Genomic DNA, 13,211 nt, shown 5'->3' with positions numbered 1-13,211 from the left:
TATTTTACGATTTTCCTCTCAACTCTTTCTCCCAGTTTTGTTCTGATTTTTTCCCCCAAATTCATCTGAATTTTCCACAAATATTCTCCTGATTTTTCCCCCAAATTCCCCTGAATTTTCTGTGAATATTCTCCTGATTTTTTCCTGATTTTTCCCCCAAATTCACCTGAATTTTCCGTGAATATTCTCCTGATTTTTTCCCCTAAATTTACCTGAATTTTCCACGACTATTCTCCTGATTTTTCCCCCAAATTCACTTGAATTTTCTGTGAATATTCTCCTAATTTTTTCCTGATTTTTCCCCCAAATTTCCCCTGAATTTTCTGTGAATATTCTCCTGATTTTTCCCCCAAATTCACCTGAATTTTCTGTGAATATTCTCCTGAATTTTTCCTGATTTTTCCCCCAAATTCCCCCCAATTTTTCGCTAATATTCTCCTGATTTTCTCCCAATTTTTTCCTAATTTTTTCCCTGTATTTCCTCAGAATTTTCCCAATTTTTCCCCGATTTTTTCCCAAATTTCCCCTGAATTTTCCCAAATTTTTTTCCCAAATATTTTACGATTTTTCTCTCCTATCTTTCCCCCAGTTTTGTTCTGATTTTTCTCCTTATTTTTTCCCAGATTTTTTGCCCGTATTTCCACAGAATTTTCCCCTGAATTTTCCCCTATTTTTCACAATTTTTCTCCCAAATCTTTCCCCCAATTTTCTCCCAAATTTCCCCCAATTTTTTCCAATTTTTTTCACTTTTTTCCCCAAAATTTCCCTGAATTTTCTGCGAATATTCTCCCGATTTTTTCCTGATTTTTCCCCGTATTTCCTCAGAACTTTTCCCAATTTTTCCCGGATTTTTTCCCCGTATTTCCTCAGAACTTTCCCCAATTTTTCCCGGATTTTTTCCCAAATTTCCCCTGAATTTTCCCCAAATTCCCGGTGGGTACCTGTGTGCGGGGTCGCAGGGGGAGCCTCTGCGCTTGCGGCTCTCGGCGCTGGCGGCGTCCCCGGCGCCGTCCCCGAGGCCGCTCATGGTGGCGCCTACGGAGCTGCTGGGGAATAAACAACGGGAAATGGGAATTGGGGGGGATAAACAACGGGAAATGGGAATTTGGGGGGGAATAAACAACGGGAAATGGGAATTTGGGGGGAATAAACAACAGGAAAAGGGAATTGGGGGGGATAAACAACGGGAAATGGGAATTGGGGGGATAAACAACGGGAAAAGGGAATTGGGGGGGAATAAACAATGGGAAAGGGGAATTGGGAGGGAATAAACAATGGGAAAGGGGAATTGGGGGGGATAAACAACGGGAAATGGGAATTGGGGGGAATAAACAACGGGAAAAGGGAATTGGGGGGGGATAAACAACGGGAAATGGGAATTGGGGGGGGATAAACAACGGGAAATGGGAATTGGGGGGGAATAAACAACGGGAAATGGGAATTGGGGGGAATAAACAACGGGAAAGGGGAATTGGGGGGGGATAAACAATGGGAAATGGGAATTGGGGGGGAATAAACAACGGGAAATGGGAATTGGGGGGAATAAACAACGGGAAAGGGGAATTGGGGGGAATAAACAACGGGAAATGGGAATTGGGGGGGATAAACAACGGGAAAAGGGAATTGGGGGGGATAAACAACGGGAAAGGGGAATTGGGGGGAATAAACAACGGGAAATGGGAATTGGGGGGGATAAACAACGGGAAATGGGAATTGGGGGGGAATAAACAACGGGAAATGGGAATTGGGGGGGAATAAACAACGGGAAATGGGAATTGGGGGGAATAAACAACGGGAAAGGGGAATTGGGGGGGATAAACAACGGGAAATGGGAATTGGGGGGGATAAACAACGGGAAATGGGAATTGGGGGGGAATAAACAACGGGAAATGGGAATTGGGGGGGAATAAACAACGGGAAATGGGAATTGGGGGGGATAAACAACGGGAAATGGGAATTGGGGGGGAATAAACAACGGGAAAGGGGAATTGGGGGGGAATAAACAACGGGAAATGGGAATTGGGGGGGATAAACAACGGGAAATGGGAATTGGGGGGGATAAACAACTGGAAATGGGAATTGGGGGGAATAAACAACGGGGAAGGGGAATTGGGGGGAATAAACAACGGGAAATGGGAATTGGGGGGGAATAAACAACGGGAAAAGGGAATTGGGGGCAATAAACAACGTGAAATGGGAATTGGGGGGAATAAACAACGGGAAATGGGAATTGGGGGGGAATAAACAACGGGAAAAGGGAATTGGGGGGGATAAACAATGGGAAATGGGAATTGGGGGGAATAAACAACGGGAAATGGGAATTGGGGGGGAATAAACAACGGGAAATGGGAATTGGGGGGAATAAACAACGGGAAATGGGAATTGGGGGGGAATAAACAACGGGAAATGGGAATTGGGGGGGAATAAACAACGGGAAATGGAAATTGGGGGGAATAAACAACGGGAAATGGGAATTGGGGGGAATAAACAACGGGAAATGGGAATTGGGGGGGAATAAACAACGGGAAATGGGAATTGGGGGGAATAAACAACGGGAAATGGGAATTGGGGGGGAATAAACAACGGGAAATGGGAATTGGGGGGGAATAAACAACGGGAAATGGAAATTGGGGGGAATAAACAACGGGAAATGGGAATTGGGGGGAATAAACAACGGGAAAAGGGAATTGGGGGGGAATAAACAACGGGAAATGGGAATTGGGGGGGAATAAACAACGGGAAATGGGAATTGGGGGGAATAAACAACGGGAAATGGGAATTGGGGGGGAATAAACAACGGGAAATGGGAATTGGGGGGGAATAAACAACGGGAAATGGGAATTGGGGGGGAATAAACAACGGGAAATGGAAATTGGGGGGAATAAACAACGGGAAATGGGAATTGGGGGGAATAAACAACGGGAAAAGGGAATTGGGGGGGAATAAACAACGGGAAATGGGAATTGGGGGGGAATAAACAACGGGAAAGGGGAATTGGGGGGGAATAAACAACGGGAAAGGGGAATTGGGGGGGAATAAACAACGGGAAAAGGGAATTGGGGGGGATAAACAACGGGAAAGGGGAATTGGGGGGAATAAACAACGGGAAATGGGAATTGGGGGGGATAAACAACGGGAAATGGGAATTGGGGGGGAATAAACAACGGGAAAGGGGAATTGGGGGGGATAAACAACGGGAAAAGGGAATTGGGGGGGAATAAACAATGGGAAATGGGAATTGGGGGGGAATAAACAACGGGAAAGGGGAATTGGGGGGGAATAAACAACGGGAAATGGGAATTGGGGGGAATAAACAACGGGAAAGGGGAATTGGGGGGGGATAAACAACGGGAAATGGGAATTGGGGGGGAATAAACAACGGGAAAAGGGAATTCTGGGGAATTTGGGGGGAATAAACAACGGGAAAGGGGAATTGGGGGGAATAAACAACGGGAAATGGGAATTGGGGGGAATAAACAATGGGAAATGGGAATTGGTGGGGAATAAACAACGGGAAATGGAATTGGGGGAATAAACAACGGGGAAAGGGAATTGGGGGGGAATAAACAACGGGAAATGGAATTGGGGGGGAATAAACAACAGGAAATGGGAATTGGGGGGATAAACAACGGGAAATGGAATTGGGGGGAATAAACAACGGGAAATGGGAATTGGGGGGAATAAACAACGGGAAAAGGGAATTTGGGGCAAACGACGGGAAAAGGGAATTTGGGATTTCCTTGGGAATTTGGGGGAAACAACGGGAAAAGGGAATTCTTGGGAATTGGGGGGAAACAGCGGGAAAAGGGAATTTGGGGGAAAACAATGGGAAAAGGGAATTTGGGATTTCCTTGGGAATTTGGGGGAAACATCGGGAAAAGGGAATTCTTGGAAATTTGTGGGAAAAACAATGAGAAAAGGGAATTTGGGATTTCCTCGGGAATTTGGGGGAAAACAACAGGAAAAGGGAATTTGGGGGAAACAGCGAGAAAAGGGAATTTGGGATTTCCTCAGGAATTTGGGGGAAAAACAACAGGAAAGGGAATTATGGGGAATTTGGGGGAAAGAGCGGGAAAAGGGAATTTGGGGGAAAACAACGGGAAAAGGGAATTTGGGATCTCCTTGGGAATTGGGGGAAAACAATGGGAAAAGGGAATTCTTGGGAATTCAGGGGAAAACAGCGGGAAAAGAGAATTTGGGATTTCCTCGGGAATTTGTGGGAAAAACAACGGGAAAAGGGAATTTGGGGGAAACAACAGGAAAAGGGATTTTGGGATTTCCTCGGGAATTTGGGGGAAACGGCGGGAAAAGGGAATTTGGGATTTCCTTGGGAATTCGGGGAAAACAACGGGAAAAGGGAATTCCTCAGGAATTTCGGATTGCACAGGAAAAAGGAGGAGCTGGGAGGAGAATCCTGGGGTTTTGGGGTTCCTGGGATTCCCGGGAATTTGGGATTCCCAGGGATTTAGGAATGCAAATATTCCCAGGGATTTGGGATTTTCCAGATTCCCAATATTCCCAGAGATTTGGGATTCCAAGGGATTCGGTATTCCAAATATTCCCAAGCATTTGAGATTCGCAGGGACTTGGGATTCCCAATATTCCCGTGGATTTGGGATTCCCAGGAGTTTGGGATTCCTGATATTCCCAAGGATTTGGGATTCCCAGCATGGAACTGTTCCTGTTCCCAGCACAGAGCCGTTCCCATTCCCATTCCCATTCCCGTTCCCATTCCCGTTCCCATTCCCGTTTCCGTTCCCAGCACTGAGCTATTCCCGTTCCCATTCCCATTCCCAGCACGGAGCCGTTCCAATTCCCATTCCAATTCCCTTTACAGAGCCATTCCCCTTCCCATTCCCGTTCCCGTTCCCATTCCCGTTCCCGTCCATTCCCATTCCTGTTCCCATTCCCATTCCCGTTTCTGTTCCCAGCACTGGGCTATTCCCGTTCCCATTCCCAGCACGGAGCCGTTCCCATTCCCATTCCTGGCATGTGGCCGTTCCCATTCCTGTTCCCAGCATGGAATTGTTCCTGTTCCCATTTCCGTTCCAGAGCTGTTCCTGCTACAGAGCCGTTCCTGGCCCCAGCACGGAGCCGTTCCCATTCCCGTTCCCGTTCCCATTCCTGTTCCTGCTCCCACTCCCAGCATGGAGCCATTCCCATTCCCATTCCCATTCCCGTTCCCAGCACAGAGCCATTCCCATTCCTGTTCCCATTCCCATTCCTGTTCCCATTCCCATTCCTGTTCCCAGCACAGAGCCATTCCCGTTCCCAGCACAGAGCTATTCCCATTCCCATGCCCATTCCCATTCCCATGCCCATTCCCATTCCCAGCACAGAGCCATTCCTGTTACTGTTCCCAGCACGGAGCTGTTCCCATTCCCATTCCCAGCACAGAGCCATTCCCATTCCCATTCCCATTCCCATTCCCGTTCCCGTTCCCATTCCCGTTCCCGTTCCCGTTCCCATTCCCATTCCCATTCCCGTTCCCATTCCCATTCCCATTCCCGTTCCCATTCCCGTTCCCAGCACGGAGCCATTCCCATTCCCGTTCCCATTCCCGGCAGAGAGCCGTTCCCATTCCCATTCCCGTTCCCAGCACGGAGCCATTCCCATTCCCGTTCCCATTCCCGGCACAGAGCCGTTCCCATTCCCATTCCCGTTCCCGGCACAGAGCCGTTCCCATTCCCATTCCCATTCCCATTCCCATTCCCGTTCCCGGCACAGAGCCGTTCCCATTCCCATTCCCATTCCCATTCCCGTTCCCATTTCCGTTCCCATTCCCATTCCCATTCCCATTCCCGTTCCCAGCAGGGAGCCGTTCCCATTCCCATTCCCATTCCCGTTCCCATTCCCATTCCCGTTCCCGGCACAGAGCCGTTCCCATTCCCATTCCCGTTCCCATTTCCGTTCCCATTCCCATTCCCATTCCCGCTCCCAGCAGGGAGCCATTCCCATTCCCATTCCCATTCCCATTCCCGTTCCCGTTCCCATTCCCATTCCCGTTCCCATTCCCATTCCCATTGGGTTGGCCCAAGGGAAACGCTGGAACGTCTGGAGCCGGCACCAAGGGAGCAACGAGGAAGGCACCGAACACAACCCAACAGAACCCAACAGAACCCAACAGAACCAAACCCAACAGAACCCAACAGAACCCAACCAAAGCCAACCCAACAGAACCCAACAGAACCAAACCAAACAGAACCCAACCCAACAGAACCCAACAGAACCCAATGGTACTAAACAGAATAAACCCAACCCAAGCCAACCCAATGGAACCAAACAGAACCCAACGGAACTAAACAGAATAAACCCAACCCAACAGAACTGAGCAGAACCAAACCAAACAGAACCCAACGGAACCAAACTGAACCTAAGAGAACCAAACCAAATGAAACCGAACCCAACCCAAAGGACCTGAACTCAACCCAATCCAACAGAACCCAAAAGAACCAAAAGGAACTGAAAACAATCCAACCCAACGGAACCAAACTAAACGGAACCCAATGGAACCCAACCCAACCCAACGGAACCTAACCCAAGAGAACCCAACCCAACGGAACCCAACAGAACCCAACCCAAGAGAACCCAACCCAACGGAACCCAACAAAACCCAACCGAAAGCAGCCCTACCAAACCCAACCCAACAGAAGCCAACCCAATAGAACCGAACCCAACCCAACCTAATGGAACCCAACAGAACTGAATGGAACTGAAAACCCAACCCAAGTGAGCCCAAAAGAACCCAAGAGAATCCAACGGGACCCAATGGAACCAAATTCAACCCAACCCAACTCAACAGAACCCAACCCAGTGGAACCAAACCCAACCAAACCCTACAGAACTCAACACAACCCAAGAGAACCCAAAAGAACCAAAAGGAAGCAAATTAAACTGAAAACAACCCAACCCAATGGAACCCAACGGAACCAAACAGAACCGAATGGAATCCAACTGAAAACAACCCAACTGAACCCAATGGAACCAAACCCAACTCAGCCCAATCCAACAGAAGGAGCTGAACCCAACCAACGGAACCAAACAGAACCCAACAGAACCAAATGGAACCAAACCCAATGGAACCAAAGAGAACTCAATGGAACTGAGCAAAACCGAACCTAACTCAACCCAACAGAACCAAACCCAGTGGAACCAAAGAGAACTCAACAGAACTGAACAAAACCAAACCCAACTGAACCCAACGGAACCCAACCCAACAGGACCGAGCAGAACCCAACAGGAACACAACAGAATGGAACAGAACTGAAAACAACGGAACCGAACCCAACTGAACCCAACATAACTGAACAGAACCCAACCCAACCCAATGGAACCCAACACAACCAAAGAGAACTCAACAGGACCAAACCCAACCTAATCCAACAGAACCCAACTGAAAACAACAGAATCCAACCCAACGGAACCAAACCCAACCTAATCCAAAAGAACCCAACTGAAAACAACCCAACAAAACACAATGGAACCCAACAGAACCAAACGGAACCCACCCCAACCCAAACAGAACCAAAGAGGAACACAGCAGAACCGAGCGGAACTGAAAACAACCAAATCAAACCCAACCCAAGCCAAGGGAACCCAACGGAACCTAACGGAACCAAACCCAACAGAACCGAACCCAACTGAACCCAACCACAGCCATCAGAACCCAAGGGAACTGAACAGAACCCAAGCGAACCCAATGGAACCAAACCCAACCTAATCCAACCGAACCAAATGGAACCCAAATGAAAACAACCCAACCCAACCCAACTGAACCCAACAGAACCAAACCTCAACAGAACTCAATGGAACAAAACCAAACTCAACCCAACCCAACGGAACCCAACCCAACGGAACCCAACCCAACCAAACAGGATCCAATGGAATCAAACCCAACCTAATCCGACCAAACCAAATCCAACTGAACCCAACAGAACCAAACCCAGCCCAACTCAACCCAACTGAACAGAACTGAATCCAACCCAACAGGACCGAGCAGAACAGAACAGGAACACAGAATGGAACAGAACTGAAAACAATGGAACCCAACCCAACTGAACCCAACCCCACCCAGCAGAACCCAATGGAACTGAACAGAACCCAACCCAACCCAATGGAACCCAACAGAACCAAAGAGAACCCAATGGAACCAAACCCAACCTAATCCAACAGAACCCAACTGAAAACAACCCAACAGAACACAATGGAACCAAACCAAATGGAACCAAACCCAACCTCATCCAACAGAACCCAACTGAAAACAACAGAACCCAACCCAACAGAACCCAACGGAACCAAACCCAACCTAATCCAACAGAACCCAACTGAAAACAACCCAAGAGAACCCAATGGAACCCAACAGAACAAACCCAATCTAATCCAAAAGAACCCAACTGAAAACAACCCAAGAGAACCCAATGGCACCCAACAGAACCAAACCCAACAGAACCCAACAAAACCCACCCCAACCCAAATAGAACCAAAGAGGAACACAGGAGAACCGAGCAGAACTGAAAACAACCAAACCCAACCCAAGCCAAGGGAATGCAACAGAACCTAATGGAACCAAACCCAACGGAACCAAACCCAACTGAACCCAACCCCAGCCAGCAGAAGCCAAGGGAACTGAACAGAACCCAACAGAACCAAACAGGATCCAATGGAACCAAACCCAACCTAATCCAACGGAACCAAATGGAACCCAAATGAAAATAACCCAACCCAACCCAACGGAACCAAACTCAACTGAACCAAACCCAACCCAACCCAACTGAACAGAACTGAATCCAACCCAACAGAACCAAGCAGAACCGAACAGGAACACACAATGGAACAGAACTGAAAACAATGGAACCGAACCCAACTGAACCCAAGCCCACCCAGCAGAACCCAATGGAACTGAACAGAACCCAACCCAACCCAATGGAACCCAACACAACCAAAGAGAACCCAACGGAACCAAACCCAACCTAATCCAACAGAACCCAACTGAAAACAACCCAAGAGAACCCAATGGAACCCAACAGAACCAAACCCAACAGAACCAAACGGAACACACCCCAACCCAAGTAGAACCAAGCAGGAACACAGCAGAACCGAGCAGAACGGAAAACAACCAAACCCAACCCAAGCCAAGGGAATGCAATAGAACCTAACGGAACCAAACCCAACGGAACCAAACCCAACTGAACCCAACCCCAGCCAGCAGAACCCAAGGGAACCCAACGGAACCTAATGGAACCAAACCCAACTGAACCCAACCCCAGCCAGCAGAACCCAACCCAAACCAATGGAACCCAACGGAACCAAACCCAACCCAATGGAACCCAACGGAACCAAACCCAACCTAATCCAACTGAACCCAACAGAACCAAACCTCAACAGAACCCAATGGAACAAAACCAAACTCAACCCAATCCAACGGAACCCAACCCAATGGAATCCAACAGAACCCAACCCAACCCAATGGAACCCAACGGAACCAAACAGGATCCAATGGAATCAAACCCAACCTAATCCAACTGAACCCAACAGAACCAAACCCAGTCCAACTCAACCCAACTGAACGGAACTGAATCCAACCCAACAGAACCGAACAGAACTCAACAGGAACACAACAGAATGGAACAGAGCTGAAAACAACGGAACCGAACCAAACCAAACCCAACCCCACCCAGCAGAACCCAATGGAACTGAACAGAACCCAACCCAACCCAACGGAACCAAAGAGAACCCAATGGAACCAAACCCAACCTAATCCAACAGAACTGAACCCAACTGAACCAAACCTAAACGGAACCCAATGGAACAAAACCTAACTCAACCCAACGGAACCAAACAGGACCCAATGGAACCAAACCCAACTGAAAACAACAGAACCCAACCCAACAGAACCCAATGGAACCAAACCCAACTCAGTCCAACCCAACCCAACGGAACCCAACCCAATGGAAGCCAACAGAACCAAACCCAACTCAGCCCAACCCAACAGAACCCAATGGAACCAAACCCAACTGAACCAAACCCAACTCAGTCCAACCCAACCCAACAGAACCCAACCCAACCCAACTGAACGCAATGGAACCAAACCCAACAGAACTCAACCCAGCGGAACCCAACGGAACCAAACCCAGCAGAACCAAACCGAACCTAATGGAACCAAAAGGAACCCAACCCAACAGAACTCAACCCAACCCCACCCAACCATCAGAAGCAACTCCAAACCCAACACAACGGAACCCAACGGAACCCAACCCAACTGAATGCAACAGAACCAAACCCAAACCAATGGAACCAAACCCAACCCAACTAAATGGAACCCAACCCAACAGAACTAAACCTAACAGAACCCAACGGAACCAAATCCAATCCCACCCAACCCAACAAAACCAAAGCCAGCTCAACAGAAGCGACACCAAACCCAACCCAACTGAACAGAACCAAACCCAACTGAATGCAATTGAACCCAACCCAATGGAACGCAACAGAACCAAACCCAACAAACAAAACTCAGCCCAACCCAATGGAACCAAACCCAACGGAACCAAACCCAACCCAACGGAATCAAATTCAACTGAATGCAATGTAACCCAAGCCAACCAAATGGAACCAAACCAAACGGAACCAAACCCAACCCAACGGAACGCAACAGAACCAAACCCAGTGGAATCAAACCCAACCAACAAAACCCAACCCAACGGAACCCAACGGAACCAAACCCAACCCATGGAACCCAACAGAACCAAACCCAACCAACAAAACCCAGCCCAACCCAACGGAACCCAACCCAACAGAACCCAATGGAACCAAACCCAACCCATGGAACCCAACGGAACCAAACCCAACCAACAAAACCCAGCCCAACCCAACGGAACCCAATGGAACCCAATAGAACCCAACCCAACGGAACCAAACCCAACCAACAAAATCCAACCCAACCCAACGGAACCCAATGGAACCAAACCCAACCCAACGGAACCCAACCCAACGGAACCAAACAGAACCAAACCCAACCAACAAAATCCAACCCAACCCAACCCAATGGAACCCAACAGAACCAAATCCAACCCAACCCAATGGAACCCAACCCAACGGAACCCAACGGAACCAAACCCAGCCCAAGGGAACCCAATGGAACCCAATCCAACAGAACCCAACGGAACCAAACCCAACCCAATGGAACCCAACCCAGTCCAACGGAACCAAACAGAACCAAACCCAACCCAACCCAACGGAACCCAATGGAACCGAACCCAACCCAACGGAACCCAACAGAACCCAACGGAACCAAACCCAACCAACAAAATCCAACCCAACCCAATGGAACCAAACAGAACCAAATCCAACCCAACCCAACGGAATCCAACGGAACCCAACGGAACCAAACCCAACCCAATGGAACCCAACCCAGTCCAACGGAACCAACAAAATCCAACCCAACAGAACCAAACCCAGTGGAATCAAACCCAACCAACAAAATCCAACCCAACCCAATGGAACCCAACAGAACCAAACCCAACCCAATGGAATCAAACCCAGCCCAAGGGAACCCAATGGAAGCCAACCCAACCCAATCCAACGGAACCCAACGGAACCAAACCCAACCAACAAAATCCAACCCAACCCAACAGAACCAAATCCAACCCAATCCAACAGAACCAAACAGAACCAAACCCAACCAACAAAATCCAACCCAACAGAACCCAATGGAACCAAACCCAGCCCAACGGAACCCAACCCAACGGAACCCAACCCAACCCAACCCAACGGAACCAAACGGAAGCAAAATACAACAAAATAAAATAAGACGGAACAGAATAAAATTAAACGTAAGACAAAGTAAAGCGTTAAATAAAATAAGATACGGAATAAAAAAGAATGGAAAATATGTAAAAATATTAAAAGAAAAATTACAAAGGTAAGAAGTAAAATTTTAAAGGAAATCTAAAAGAATATTGAGGGAAATGAAACAGAATTATATTAAGTTATATAAGGATTAAATTGAATAAAATTTAAAATTTAAAACAAAATCCTTGGGAAATCCCAAAAATCCTTGGAAAATCCCCAAAATCTTTGGAAAACCCCAAAAACCCTTGGAAAATGCCCCAAAAAATCCTTGGCAAATCCCAAGAAATCCTTCCAAAATCCCCAAAAATCCCTGGAAAATTCTCCAAAAATGGGGAAAAATCCAAGGATTTTTTTCTGCCAACAATTCCCAAATATTTTAACCCCAAAATTCCAAGGAAAAGCTTCAAACTTACCTGGGAATTGTGGAGGGGAGGGACGGCTCATGGGAAATTCGGGATTTTCCAGGAAAACCCTAAAACTTCGGGAATTCCATGGGAATTTCGATTCCCAAATCCTGCAGAGGGAAAAAAAAATGGATTATTTTGGATTATTGTGAAAATTTGGGGATTTTTTTAGGAATTTCTGATGGAATTTGGGGATTTTTCTGTGGATGGGTTTTGGTTGGAATCCCAAAAAATTCCAAGGGAAAAGAAAATTTGTGATGGTTCTGGATGAAAAATTGGGAAAAAAATCCTGGAAATTTAATTAATTAATTTTTAATGATTTAAAATAATTTCTTTTGAAAATAAATTCATTTTTTTCTATCTTGGGAAATTGAGGGGATGGGATTGAAGGGATCTTTCCAGGATGAAATTGCCACAGATTTTCCCAAAAATTATCCCAAAAATTCACAAAAAAATCCCAGAAAATTTCAGGAAATCATGGGAAAAGCTGCAGGAAAATTGTGAGGAAATGATGAGAAAAATTTGGTAAATTCTGGGGAAAGCTCCAGGAAATTCCAGGAAAAATTCGGGCAATTCCAAGAAAAACTTGAGAAAATTCCAGGAAAACTCCAGAAAATTAAAACAAAAATGAGGAAATGTGCAAAAAAATCCAGGAAAATACAAGGAAATGCTGGGAAAATTTGGGGAAAATCCAGGAAAATTTGAGAAAATTCTGGGAAATTTCAGGAAATTTGGGAAAAGCTCCAGGAAAACTCCAGAAAATTTGAGGAAATACTGGGAAAAATCCTGGAAATCCTGGAAAATTTGAGAAAATTTCGGGGAAAATTCAGGAACTTCTGGAAAAATTTGGGAAATTCTGTGAAAATTTTGGAAAATCATGGAAAATTTAGGAAATATGGGGGAAATTCCAGGAAAATTCCAGAAAATTTTGGGAAATGCTCCAAGAAATCCCAGGAAATT

The 13,211-nt window shown here is 47.0% G+C and overlaps 1 protein-coding gene across 1 annotated transcript in view; it reads right to left on the bottom strand.

Moving 5' to 3' along the window:
- Window positions 1–13,211, bottom strand: part of NCOA1 (nuclear receptor coactivator 1) — an 83,720-nt gene that overhangs the window by 64,969 nt on the left and 5,540 nt on the right. The window contains 2 exon segments of the mRNA XM_074536436.1: window positions 942–1,046; window positions 12,261–12,361. Of these exon segments, the coding sequence (XP_074392537.1) occupies window positions 942–1,027 (86 nt within the window). The 5' untranslated portion in view covers window positions 1,028–1,046; window positions 12,261–12,361.

This window comes from Zonotrichia albicollis, chromosome 3 (assembly GCF_047830755.1).
Source record: "Zonotrichia albicollis isolate bZonAlb1 chromosome 3, bZonAlb1.hap1, whole genome shotgun sequence".
NCBI classification, from domain to species: Eukaryota; Metazoa; Chordata; class Aves; order Passeriformes; family Passerellidae; genus Zonotrichia; species Zonotrichia albicollis.
This window is presented reverse-complemented; position numbering and strand designations above follow the sequence as displayed.